Source organism: Fukomys damarensis, unplaced genomic scaffold (genome assembly GCF_012274545.1).
Source record: "Fukomys damarensis isolate Sample0158 unplaced genomic scaffold, DMR_v1.0_HiC HiC_scaffold_14, whole genome shotgun sequence".
Lineage (NCBI taxonomy): Eukaryota > Metazoa > Chordata > Mammalia > Rodentia > Bathyergidae > Fukomys > Fukomys damarensis.
This window is the reverse complement of record NW_022900926.1, coordinates 72,312,426-72,326,265: the sequence shown is the minus strand read 5'-3', so window position 1 is coordinate 72,326,265 and position 13,840 is coordinate 72,312,426. Positions and strand designations below refer to the sequence as shown.

The 13,840-nt window shown below is 43.0% G+C and overlaps 1 protein-coding gene across 7 annotated transcripts in view; it reads left to right on the top strand.

The window, feature by feature from the left end:
- Positions 1–13,840, top strand: part of Scml4 (Scm polycomb group protein like 4) — a 99,137-nt gene that overhangs the window by 41,481 nt on the left and 43,816 nt on the right. For 5 of the 7 annotated variants that reach the window (XM_033763428.1, XM_010635319.3, XM_019209206.2 and 2 more), the window contains one exon: positions 1,430–1,640. The exons of the other annotated variants lie outside the window; for them this stretch is intronic. In XM_033763428.1, the coding sequence (XP_033619319.1) occupies positions 1,485–1,640 (156 nt within the window). In that variant the 5' untranslated portion in view covers positions 1,430–1,484. The remainder of the gene's footprint in view (positions 1–1,429; positions 1,641–13,840) is intronic. 7 annotated transcript variants of the gene reach the window in all.

Below are 13,840 nucleotides of genomic sequence, written 5' to 3'. Positions count from 1 at the left end.
GAGCATTCTGATTTCAGAGATGTAATATTTGAAAAAAACACATCTTAGAATCAATGAGAGGATATTTTTCACAAAGCCATGAAAATGAGGGGAACTGACATCCTGAACAGCTGGTTCCTCCATCAGATATATCTCACTGTGCATTCAGCAGATACAATTATACTTTAAAATTCTATTTGCCACACATGGTATTTCTAAGAACAATCAAGATTATTGATCGAATACTGTTAATATGCAGAGCCAGTGCTCTGAATAAGTAACTTTAAATCTGTGAGTGATACTCCACATTTCTCCGTGATCTGTTTGAGAATTTCCCCAATTAACTATTTTCTTCCCCGGGGAAAGCAGTCTGCAGTGCCTGTTGCCCAGGCCGGGCTGTGTGAACTGCTCCCATCACTTTTCTAAATCCGCCTGCAGCCTTCTGAGCAGAAGCCTCTCCTTTCCCTGGAAGGTTTCACCAACCCTCAGAAATGACTTTAATTGCCCAGCCTCAGCTTGAATTACAGTCGCTCATCATAATCGTGAGCACTCCAGCAAACCTTACCCCTGCCTTCATGACACTGGGTTCTCTGGGTTAGAGCTGCTCAGTGGCCCCTTCCTTCAACATCAAAACATTTTTGCATAAGAAATGTTTTCAATGCTATGCCAAGATTATTACAGCATGTGAGGGATCTGCATGCAGGATTGTATGTGGAGAACAATTGCCCACACCCCCACTCTCTGCCTGAGTGACATTTTAGCATGTGTCTGTCCACTTTTTTTTTAACCATATAAAGTTTTACATGGCTGAGATCATTCTTATGTATATTTTGAAATGTTTCTTTCACTCAGTGTCATGTTACACAGTGTTGCTAATGGCCTTTAACAGGTTTTTTTTGAATTCTTCAGATATATTAACAATTCCTTTATTGCTTGTTATCTGGGTTGTATCTGCTTTATTTTTTTGCAATTCTAACCTTAAAAGAAGCCCTTCTATATAAAATCTCTACATTTTGATTGAGGGACAGCATCAGCTTTAAATGCAACTGATTTATGCTGTTAAATTTCTTGCAAGGGAAAAAGAAGTCATAATAATGATTTATAGTCCAATCAAAGGGAAAGGAGTAAGTATGAAGGACGGCTATGTTTATTTAATACAATGAGCTATAAAATAGTCCAGAGTTGAACGGAGAAGCTGAGACACAGAGATGTCATCTCCTCTTGGGTGACATCAGTCCTTGGGGTCCAGGGATCTACTGCCTTCTCCCCCAGCCAGTACCTTCCCCTCCACCACACTAGGGCCCTGGTGGTGTTGGCTCTCCCGGGGATGGTCTTCCGCTTGGGTAGGGAGTAGAGAGCGCCCAGATCACCAAAGCTCATCTGCGTTTGCCTTGCAACCAAAACCAACACTTGTGTTTCTGTTTTCTTTTGTGTCTGGACTCGTTCTTAGCATCTCCTCTGCCCGCGATCTGTTCCCGCACTCCGTAAGACTGGCACCCGCGGAGATGCAGGCCCAGGGGGTCGCAGGGAGGAAGCGAGGGCGGCCGCCCCTCCACTCCACGCCTAGGAAGATGCCGGGTCACGGCCTTTTCTCCGCTTCCGCCGCTTCCCCACCAGCAGTGAAGATCCCGAGGAAAAGAGGGCGGAAACGGGGACACAAGGTAGGGCTCCCTCACCACTTCTCCAAAGTGCTGCTGGGCCGGGACACGCGGGGGCTGGAGCAGAACCCAGGGCACCACGCGATGCAAGAGGAGGAGCCGAGCAAACACAGGGGGGACGGCGTCGCTCTCGGTGAAGCTGTGGCCTAGATCCCACTGTCACAGCGCGTGCGGTGTGCACTTCTGTGGGGGGAGAGAGCAGACTGCACCAGAAGCGGGGGGGGGGGGGGGGGGGGGGGGGGGGGGGGGGGGGGGGGGGGGGGGGGGGGGGGGGGGGGGGGGGGGGGGGGGGGGGGGGGGGGGGGGGGGGGGGGGGGGGGGGGGGGGGGGGGGGGGGGGGGGGGGGGGGGGGGATGCGCGGCGATTAGTGCTTCACATATGGAGCTTTTTCCTGCTCTTACTAGGGCGGCTTTGAATCCACTTTCCAGAGCTCCTTGGTCAGTCACTGCAGCAGAAGCAGATGCTGCCGCCAAGATACTGAAACGAATAAAATGAATATCGTAGCGTCAAAGTTCCCGAGCAGAGCCTGGACTCTCGACTGGAGGAAAACCCAGGGTGCTAATTCGTAGTTTCCCACTTCGGAAAGATGCTGACATCAAGTTTGGCTACACTGAGGCAGATAGGGCAAATTTAAAATTCTGTGAGCCTTTTAGGAATTAAAGGGGCCACCAGAGAAGAAGGAATATGAAGATGGCTCCACACAGGCAGTTCAGGCATTGGGAAATGCGTTTCAGAAGTTTTATCTTTCTTTAAATCAAGGTTTGCATTTCCCTCTAAAGACTCCAATGCTGTCACCAAAATGCAAATTGGCAATGAAGTCTCTTATATTTAGGAAACTGTATGGCAATTACTTCAGGTCAGCAGAAAAAGCTGCTGCTGGAGGAATCGATAGTGAATTCGATCTTTATCCTTTGGTTCTCCCAGTTTTTTTCAAATTTGAGAAAGTGGAGGAAAGGTTGGTTACTCAAAATTATTTTGGGGTCATTGGTTTTAGTTTTATAAAAAGCTTTTACTCAGGCCTCTCGTGAGGCAGAACCTCCTGTCCCTGGCTATTTCTCTAACAAAGGGAACCTCCTCTGTTCCTGTAAGGCCAGCTTCAGAATTGTGTCTCTGAAGGGGCCCCAGGGCACCTGTCACGCTCTCAGCGCCTGTGCCAACCCCAGCATCTGGGAATCGCATCTGAAGGGCTGGCACAGGGTGGCCCTTCTGTTGATGGAGCCAGGGAGAAAGTCCAGGCTCTGAAGAAACATACTGAAAACTTCACTCTTCTATTTGGCCTGCTTCCTGCTCCCCTGGGGGCTGTGACCCAAAAATAAAAACTACCAACAGACACTGCATTTCTGGGGCCAGAAAGAATGGAAATTTACTCCGTGGAATGGACTTGATTTTAAAACTTTTCCTGTCTTGTAAAAAAATGAGCCATTTTCAATGCTCTTATTACATGGAGACACCCCCGAGCAGGACAAAAGCTTTTGGGTTGGTTGGCTGACTACTGAGGTCCCGCGTGAAGCAAGCAAGCCTGTTCTCATTTCCCCACAGAATTTCCTTTCTTGGAATAACAGGCCACAGCTCTTTTTTTGCGGGGGGATGGTATCTTGTTCCTATATATTTAGGAAAATATATGGAAATTATTTCAGGCCAAGAGCTTCTAGAAGCTTCTCAGACCATGACCTTAGTGTCCTTGAATAATTCCACACCATGAGGTGAGAAAAATAAAGACCATTTGGAAGTCTTCATAAAGCTAACGTGACTCCGCTTAAAGGATGATCCTTTATTCTCAAATATATCTGCTTCCTGTTGTTCTAGGTGGTAAAACATTGTTTTAGTCAATATTGTGTGCTGATAGGATTTGGTAATTTTTTTGAAAAGTTCTTGGTTGGCAAAATAAAGTTGGTAACCTATTAAATCTCCCTAGTTTTATTTTGATAATTTCCTAGACCCTGACACCCATTTTACCATTAATGAAAGGACTTTTAATTGTGGAGATGCCAGGAAGGAAATTGTGCAGTCTCACTCCATTTACCAAATGGCCACTAATTTGGCAATTTTGTCTATCTAGGACACAGCTGGAGAGCCAGAAGTTGTTAAAAAGAAAAATCCTGACCAAGTAAAATAAGTGCTTGTATTTTATTACTAAGAAAATGCCTCCAAGCCCTTCATCAGAGTCTTGTCTACCTTCATTATGAATACCTTTCTTATGGGCTCGATTCTGGCAGTTGGTAGCTGTATATCTGAAGGCAAAGGTATTTGGGGAGAAAAGATTGCACACAAGGCTGGACTCTGACAGGATAGCAATAATTATTGTTGTAATGTGATGGTAATATGTTAATAATAGAGAACAATAAGATAATAACCTTGATGTTATAAAATCATAAACACAGTGTAGTTTCCTATATCCATAATAGCATTATTATAATAATGTACTGATATAAATAATATGATCACACTGAAACATGTGATTTTGAGCCTTTGGAGGGCTCTTCCTCAGGAGACTCTGAGGGTACCTTGTCCTGAGCATATTCTAGGTCTGTGCTGGTGACACCTGTCACTTATTCCCTCCATGCCTCTGCACCTGTGGGAGCTCTCTCTGGTACCAAGTTGGGCTCAAGCTTCTCTCTTCAAGATCCAAGCAGTTAACGGTGGTGACATTTCACTGCTTCTCTGAGTCTGTGAGGATAACACAAGTGGATTGCAGGCAGAAAGGCAGAGCTAAGCTGCAGTCCTGTTGGTCCTCTGGTGCTCATGGTGTTGGTCTTGACTGCAGCCACCTTCCTAGAGAGTGCTCACCACTCCAAGAGCATCACAGTTTATGGCCTCACTAGCCCCTTGTCACCTGTGACAAAGGAAGCAAAAACTTCTTAAAATCACACACACATTGTGTGTGTGTGTGTGTGTGTGTGTGTGTGTGAAGAGCCCCTCTCTGCCATCAAAACAGCCTTCTTCATTTTCAAACACAACATTTAGCTCTTAGTTTGAATTAGCTACTTAGTTTGAGTCCTTAGTTCAAAGATTCTCCAAGATCAACAGGAAAATTTCCTTGCATTTCATGACATAAAAGAGCAATTTCTTTTTAAAAGAGACAGGGGGGATCCGCTTCAAGGGGAAACCCTTGCTCACTTTCTGTAGGTACAGTGTCTCCAGCCAGTGAATTTCCCTCTTGTTAGCCAAGACTGAATAATAGCTTCGGTAAACGTAAAAAGAATTTTAGTTTATTGTGCTATTCATAATACAACAGCTACAGACATGACACACTTTTTATATTTAATCAGTATTTTAAACATTTTCTCCATCACTGTAAGTCTGCAAATAAATCCAATAGTAAATTCAGCCCTAATTTGTACCATTTGCCAGATTCCAAGGTGAACATATTCTCCATGGCCAGTTTTAAGCCACCAAAGACGGGATGCCTAATTGTGAGACGGGAAAAGATCCTCAACACCACTCTCTTGGCAGGAAAGAGGCAAAGTAAAATAGCTAGACAGTGATGAGTTTTGATGAGTGATGAGTTTTATTGCTTACACCTTAGCTGTAAATTTATACACTTCAGTTTTTACCAGTAGCTCTGTTTAATGATCAGCTTGCAATATTCCTAAAATTTCAGCAGTCATCTCTTACAGACTAAGATGAGCCAGCTCTAGCACCCCACTGCTCAGAGTTCTGCTGGGCACAAGGTGCCTACAGCTGCTTGGTTGATGTCCCCTCTGCCACCAACAGAGCCAATCACTTTAACCCGTGGTTGCTGATGCACAGAACTTAGTTCCCTCATCAGTTTGAGTAAGAAACCCAGTCAGACCAAGCATTCCTTATTGTAGGGGCCACAGTGTGGCGGACAGCATTTCATTAAGTGACTCTTGGGATGCATCTATTTTTCTCTGAACTCCACTTTATCTGGTCATGGTTATTACCTTCTTGCTCCTGGTACCCATGGAGTGCAGCATTACTGCCCCTTTCTTGGCTTATTCTCCCCACCTCAGGGTGAGCGGCAGCCCAGCCTTCCTCCTCACTAGTTTCAGCACCTCTCTGGAGGCCCAGGCAAATCTTAGCCCCCCACAGGTGGGGAAATCATCAGCATTTTCATCCCACCCACCTCATCTGCACCTCTGAAAGGTGCATTCCGCACCCACCTCCAAGCATCTCCTGACTTTATTGTATCTGGATGATTTTATTTTCCTAGGGAAGTTTTAGTGCAAAGATTATTTAATTAGGATTCCAGATTTGACAGGCTGAAAGGTCAAAGGCTAGCGGCCCTCCCACCTCTTGGCTATTTAGTGTTTAATCTCTCCCCAAGTACAGGGAAAAAGAGGTGTGGGCGAATCCTTTGCAGGCTGACTCCTAGGAATGGAATTAGGTCACTGGCCATAAACTTCTTGTTATTGGAACCAATTTGCCTTTCTACCAGGCCAGTGAACTCTGAGGGAGTTTATGACAGGCAGACACATGGACAAAGCTATCCTCCCTTAAGTCCGGTTGGGGAGATACATTAGTCAGCTCGGCTGCCATGCCAGATATCATAGACTTGGTGGCTTACATGCAGAAATTTATTTTCTCACAGTTCAAGTCCAAGACCAAAGACCAGTAGGGTTCAGAGCTAATGACAGCTCCCTCACTCATGGCTACCTTTTCGTTGTGCCCTTAACTGACAGAGCAAGAACAAGCTCTGGGCTCTCTTCTTCATTTAAGGATGCTAATCCTATAATGGAGGTTCCACCCTAATGAGCTCACCGAAACTTAATTACCTCCCCAAGGCCCCAAAGTGTCTCTCCATTCCTTCATAATGAGAGTTAGTGCTTCAACATATGAGCTTGTGGGAGGATACAAAGGTTCAGTCCGTAATAGGAGGGGAAAGAGAAGAGGAGAGCATGGTTTGAAAAAAGAAGAAAAGAAAAAAGCCTGCCAGGCTGCTGTAGCAAAATATGGCAAACTGGATGACTTAACTGATACTTATTGCCTCATAGTTTCAGAAGCCAGAAGTCCAAGATTAAGGTGTTGGTAGTGTTGGTTCTTTCTGAGTTCTTTAGGGAAAAGTCTCTTCGTGTCTCTCCTTGTTTCTGATCATGTGAGGCTTTTCTTGGCTCATGAGCGGCTTCTCATTATGTCTTCTCATCATCTTTCATCTCTGTCTGTCTGACTCTGAGTCCACATTTCCTCTTTGTACAAGGATATCAGTCACCCTGAAGAGGCCCCACTTGATGTTTGGTGACCCTATTTTTAAATAAGGTCATATTTCACAGGTACTAGGGATTAGAACTTTGATATCTTTTTAAGGGATTCATTTCCTCATAACAACTGGCGTGTCAATCATTTTGGTTTTTTTCATTGTTGTTGTTGGGTTTTTTTAAATTTTGTTTTTGTTTTTTTCTAGTACTGGGATTGAACTTGGAGCTAAATTCCCGGCCCACATTTTGTTTTAACTAAACATTTATTCCATTTGTGTCTTAAAAAAATTACCAATACATTGGGTTAGATCTGTATCTTACTTTTTGTTTCCATTCATCTCACCCATTCTAAATTCTTATTGCTTGCCTTTCTGGGCTTCATTTGGGATATATTTTTATTTAATTTTTTCTATTAATTGGGCCTTCTTCTAGAAATTATAGCATACTTGCTTATTAGAGTCTTTTAAACTTATCCAGGAAGAAAGAAAAAGTTAACCAGGGCCAGGGATTTAGCTCAGTGATTCTGTTGCCTGCCTCACAAGCGCAAGGTCCAGGGCAAAAAAAAAAAAAAAAGTTAACCATACTTTACTTTTGCCAAAATAGTACAAGTACCTTAGGATACTTTTACTTTTTATCTTCCATACATCATTTATATACCATGGTTGTTACATATTCAAACTTTTTTGGCTCCTTAAGGCATGATTATTATTGTTTTATACAGCCATTTTAATTTAGATCACCAGATTACTTACTTTTAAAGATTAATTTTTTGCATATTATATTTCTACCTACAGTTACCTATATTTTATCTAAATACAGTGCATCTTTTAGAAGTTCTTTGATACAGGTCCTGTACTGTTGAACTTTCTTAGTTTGTTTGAAAATACCTTTATTTCACTTTTATTTTTGAAAAAATATTTTCTGATTATTGAATTCTAGGTTGTCAGTTGCTTTTTGCAAGGCATTGAAGATGTTATTCCATTTATCTGATGGGTTCCATTGTTGTAGAGAACTCAGCTACCCATCTGGCTTATTTGCATGTTCTGTGGAAGATAAATTCTATGTTTGAAGATCTTTACCTTTGTGTTCCACAGTTTTACCTGCTTGTGTCTACATGTGGATTTCCTCTTATTCATTCCATTTAGGATTGGTGGGGATTCTGAATCTGTGGACTGAAATCTTTCAACAGTTCTGGAAAATTCTTGGCCATTATCTCTTCAGGGATAGTCTCTGTTCCATTCCAAATATCCTTCTGAAACTCTAATGTTAAAACTTTTCATATTCATCACTTTATCTATTTACCTATCTATTTGTCTCTGTGCTGCATTCTGGATAATTCTTCTGGCTTCATTTGGGCTGTTTCTCCAAATTTTCTTTAGCTGTGTTTACTTTGCTATTAAATCTAGTTTAATTTAGTTTTTAGTTTTTGGTTTTGGTTACTATATTTGTAAAAGTTAAATTTGAATCTTTTAAAGAGTTTTCTATTTTTTATAGCTTTCTTGTTCCCAGTGTACTTTTGATCTTATCCTTTATGTCTTTATGCATAGTATCACGGTTGTTTTTATAATCTAAGTCTGATCATTGAAATATCTGAATATTTATGATATGCCTGAAATATTTTATTGCTGATGCTTTGTATGCTTGCTTCCCTGTGTGTTTCTATATTTTGTGCCATGTTATTCATTGGCCTTGAAAAGTTATTTTGGGGACTTCCTTGAGATCTTTCTCTAGAAATGGTTTTGTTTGCTTTGTCACATATCTTGGCACTTCCAGGTAATTTTTTTTTTTTTTTGGTACTGGGGATCAAACTTGGGTCCTTGTGCTTGGCAAGGCAGGCAGTGGAACCACTGAGCTAAATCCCAGGCCCCCGGATTGGGTAATTTTTGAACTAAATCCATGATTCATGACCTGAAGACTTCTTAATCACCCTAATTCCGTGAACTTAGGCTGCAAATCAGTGTGATGCCTGTCTTGTGGTAAATCTTCTCAGAGAATCAGCACACCCCCTCTCCCAGTGTCAAGGCAGCTCTCCTTCCAGTGAGGAGGTGGAGACAGAGCAGGATATATCCACAGCTCCCACCTTTATCCTGAGGCCGTAGGCTTTTGGGTGAGCCTTGTGCTCCATAACCATTCCCAAGGCTCAGATTTCACCTGTATTTTGCATGATTATTCTTTATATATCCTCAGCTCCTCTGAACTTTCATTTTTCTTAGAATTTATCCAGCTTATAGTTGTTCTCAATTGATTCTAATGACCTAGTTTTCTATGTTACCAGAAACAGACCTCCAGAGAGATTTAGGAACTCGCATTTCTTCTAGCCAACATTTAGAATATGGCAGGGACACTGCTCTTTGCCTCAGATTCATTGATATTTTCAAAAATGGTCTTCTGCAAGGTATACACAACATCGTGAGTTGGGAGACAGATGAGCAACCACCAACTCTTACCCATGAAACTGCTCTGGAGGATGAGCTTGAGGCATTTAAGGAGTTGCTCAGAGTCCCAGGAGAGTTGACAGCAGAACTGGGGTCACAGCTCCAGTCAGTGTCCCCGGGTCCTGTTTTCTTACCACTTCCCTGCACCACAGTGGACAGGGAGGAGTTGGCGCCTGAAACCCTGCTAGATCTCTGCCACCCCTTCCCCGACCAGGGGGTACAGTGCGTCTTCTCTTCACACCTTCTTCCAGAACTCTGCATAGAGCTTTTCCCGCAGCTCTGAAGGGTCACCTCCGGAGTCACAGCAAGGAAGTTTTGAAACAGAGATAAAGCCAGTCTGATTGCTTCCCCAAAGTTAACTATAGCTGGAATAAGTAAACAAATGTGGATGTTTTATAACCAAATTAGAAAAAATTCAAAGCAAAGATTTTGTGAATGGACCTCAAAGTTACCCTAGATTTTGTGCTTTCTTTCACTCGTCACTTCAGTTCCACTTTCAGAGTGTACCCTGAACACAACTAGTTCCTTCTAGTTCTCTACTTCTCTATTTCACCCACTAGTGTCTCTCATCCCAACCAAGCAATAACCTCTTTATTAGTATTCTTTTCCATTTTGCCTTCGCCCATCTCCTATCCTTCCTCTTTACTGTGGCTACATTTATAAACAAAATCTGGATTGCGTGTTTATGCATAAAGTCCTCTACTGTTCCGTAACTCTTGGAATGAAGTCCAAACTCTAAGCTGATTGTGTTTACTAGGGCTGCTGCAAACCAAGGATCACAAACAGGGTGGCTTAAAACAACAGTTGGGGATGGAGACAGAAGTCTGAAATCAGATGTCAGTAGGGCCATGTTCTCTCTGAAGACAGCAGAGAGAAGGACATTCCCTGCCTCTTCTTGACTTGTGGTGTTTGCTGACAATTATTCACGCTCCTTGGCTGTCCTTAGCGTTCCAATCTCTGCCTCCATTGTTCTAATGCATTCTTCCTGTGGCTCCACACCTGATTTCCATCTCTTGTAGGAACACCACTCCCATGATTCAGGCCCCTTCTAATTCAGTGTGCCTCGTTTCGACTTGACTAGATCTGCCAAAATACTATTTGCAAGTAAAGTCAATATCCACAGACATTGGGGGTTAGAATTTGAACATGGCCTCCTCCTTAGGAGGCTTTATCTTAGAAGGCCTTTATCATCTGACCCTGGCCCCCTAGCTGACTTCAACTTGCCCCATTCTACCTTGCCCACAGTTCCTCTGAGTGACCTAGGATTCTTGGTCCCTCGAGGACGCTAAGCTTTTGGAGATTTACCTGAGCCTCATTGTTTGCCTGGGAATCTTTTTCCAGCATTTAAAGTCTATCTCTCACCAGTCAGATCCTGACTTCAGAGTCACCTATTACAGACCTATCCTGGACACCTGGTTCCCTTTTGTCATATTATCATATTTTACTTCTTAGCATGGTACTTCTCACAATCTGACTTCTAATTGTGAGTCTGTTATTCGTCTCTTCCTCCTACAATATGAGTTCACAGAGTAAGAGAACTTTATCTCCCCCACTCACAACAGAGTCCTCAGCATCTAGGACAGCTCTTGATTCACTGTAGGTACACATAAGTATTGGTTGATTAAATGACTATTTGATGAATTGAATAATCTTTTTAGACATGACTTAAATGATGCAACTTGGAAAGGCTAGCTCCTGCATTAGCAGCACTTAGAGACTATTTCTTGTTTTGGGAGCATGTTTCTCAGAGAGGATAACCTACCAGGAGAGGCAGGAGGTTGGGTTTGTAAAGATTTGTGAAGATGTGATCCCCAGGGACAAGCATAGAAAATGTAACTGGGTCCCAATAGTCCCCTTCTGCCAGCACTGCAGGAAACTTGGGACTTACTTATATTTCTGGAATTTCTGATAGTAACAATACTAGTACTAACAACAATAATGCTGAGGAACATTTCTTGGGCTTTCATTTTGTACCACGTTAGACATTGTATTTCATTCTTACCACAGCCCCTGGGCTAGCGTTAGCACCCTGACAGATGAGGAAAGGGAGCTTCTGAGGGCCGCAGTAAGGAGCCCTGGTACTTCAGTGAGTGCCTGAGCTGGACTTGGTACCCAGGTCCTGGGGCACTGTGTGTCCCACCATTGCCCAATCTCATTTAAAAAGTTTGCTCTGTTGGTTTGTCCTCTGCCGATGTGCTGGCAGCCTCTGAATCTCCTCACACTTCCCCCCATGCTCCATTCTCAGATTACCATTCTCTTGCTGCCCATCTGTCAGCCTCTGTTTAACTGGTATTTCTGTTACATCCAAAATCAAGTATTTCTGCTGAATTTTATGCCAACAGATCTGTTTCCATTCAGTGTCCTCCTGGCTACATTGTCAGGTTGCAAACAAATTTCCTCCCAGTTCTTCCCAGCGATTCTTTGTCAAATGTCTTAGAGCAGGTCCTGCTGAGAGACAGCATGGAATTCTTCAGGCCTGTATTGAATGTCTTTCAGTGGAAAAGAAAGTCAAGCTGGTCCCATATTCCCAGTCCCTTTGGTAGCAACTTCAGTTAGTGAGGACTGACATTTTGCCCTTCTGTGTAATCTCACTGTGATAATTTAACAAGACATGGCCTGTTGTGGTGTTGCACACCTGTAGTCCCAGAACTTGAGAGGCTGAGGCAGAAGGATTGCTGTAAGTTAGAAGCCAGACTGGGCTACAGAGTGAGTTCAAGGCCAGCCTGGCATGGAATACACAGTGAGACCTTGTCTCACAAAAATAAACAAACGAACCAAGGTAAAGCACAACCCTGGCAGCAGCCACACCTTGGATGAAGAGTCACCTGCCTGCTTGATGGAGGTGTCGATTGCCAGCGTCTGACCAGCGTTGTTGTTTGGAGGCCAGAGTTTAGCTTCTGGATGTCAGGGCAGCAAGTCTTTCAGTTTCATGCTTCCAAGGAGAAGCCTCTTTCCTCTTCTCATCCAGTTTGTTCCGAGAGACCCTGTTATTAATGTTTTTTTTTAAATCCCCCACTATTTTAGACCAGTTTTCAATTTGCAGAAGAGATGCAAAGATAATTCGCATGTTGCCTGGTCCTATCCGAATTTGTCAGATGTCCCTATGGTCAACACATACTATAGTATATTTGTCACAAGTAAAACAATATTATCTTGGTATCAAGTGAAGTCCATATTTTACTCAGATCTCATCCGTTTTTCTCTATTCTGTCTCAGATTCCCTCCAGGATACCACATTCCTTTTGGTCTTCGTGTTGCCTTCAGCTCCTTTAGGCTGTGCCCGTTGCATACCTTTCCTTACTTTTGATGACTGGGACAGTTTTGAGGAGAACCGGTCAGGTATTTTGTAGGATGCTCTGCAGTTTGGAGTTTTTTTAGGTTTCTTTCTTTCCTCAACATTAGATTGGGGTTATAGATTTGGGGGAAGATCTCTGAGATAAGGTGCCCTTTTCACTATATCATATGAGGTACATACTAGTAAGATCGCTGCTGATATTGATCCTGATCATATGGTTGAGGTTGCATTTTTTAGATTTTTCTCATTATAAAAATCACACACCCCTACTTCCATATTGTGCCTGTGGAAAGAAGTCACTATGTACAGCTTATGCTAAGAAATCAGGAGTTCTGTTCACCTAGTTGAGAGTACCTACACAAGTTAGGTGGGATTTTTATGCACTGGAGACGTGTGTGTTCTCCACTTACTTACTTAGGCAATTACTTATTTATGTCAGGATTGACTCCTGGGTACTTTTAGGTACAGGTATTTTGCAAATGCTATGCTCACATGAAATCTCTACTATTAACTGTATCTTCTAATTAATACAGGAGCCTCAAATTCTGCACCCATACAGCACTGTGCTCGCTAACGGCTGTTCCGATTTCAAATTCATTTGGGTACCTTGCAATGTTCCCTCAGCAGCCGCACCATTCTGTAGGCCTCCCGCCCTCCTGGACCATTAATGTGCCCTCCTTCTGCATCCTCCTACTTCCTCCATCATCCTGCTCGCCTTCCTCTATGAGAGGGAAATTCAAAGCTGTCAGAAAGGAACTTCTGCAAGCTGCCACCTCCATCTCCACCCACCCGGCATCCAGACTCTGTGTTCTGCCTTTTTCCTGTTGCAATCGATGAAAGGCCCGTGCTTCTCTCTGAGGCCACCGCCTCCCTGTCTGCACCGATCTCCCCCTTACCTACTCAAATTCTTGATGTCAATACTCTCCCTTCCATCATCAGTTTTCTTCTCAAAATCAGTGTAGTGATTCCTAAAGAACTACAAACAGAAATTCTATTTGAGACAGCTATTCCCCTTCTAGGTGTCTTCCCCAAAGACTTAGAATGCACGATACCTGTATATCCACATTTATAGCAGCACAATTCAGAATAGCTAAATCTTGGAAACAACATATCAGCTCATCAGCAGATGAATGGATAAAAAAAATGTGGTCTTTATACATTTGGAGTACTACTCTGCCATAAAGAAGGATGAACTTGAGGTAGTCATAGAATGGACGCAACCTGAGAACACAATGTTAAGTGAAATAAGTTGGACATACAACTTACCTACAACAACTTCTTATATGAGAAAAAATATACACATTAAAGAGTTATATA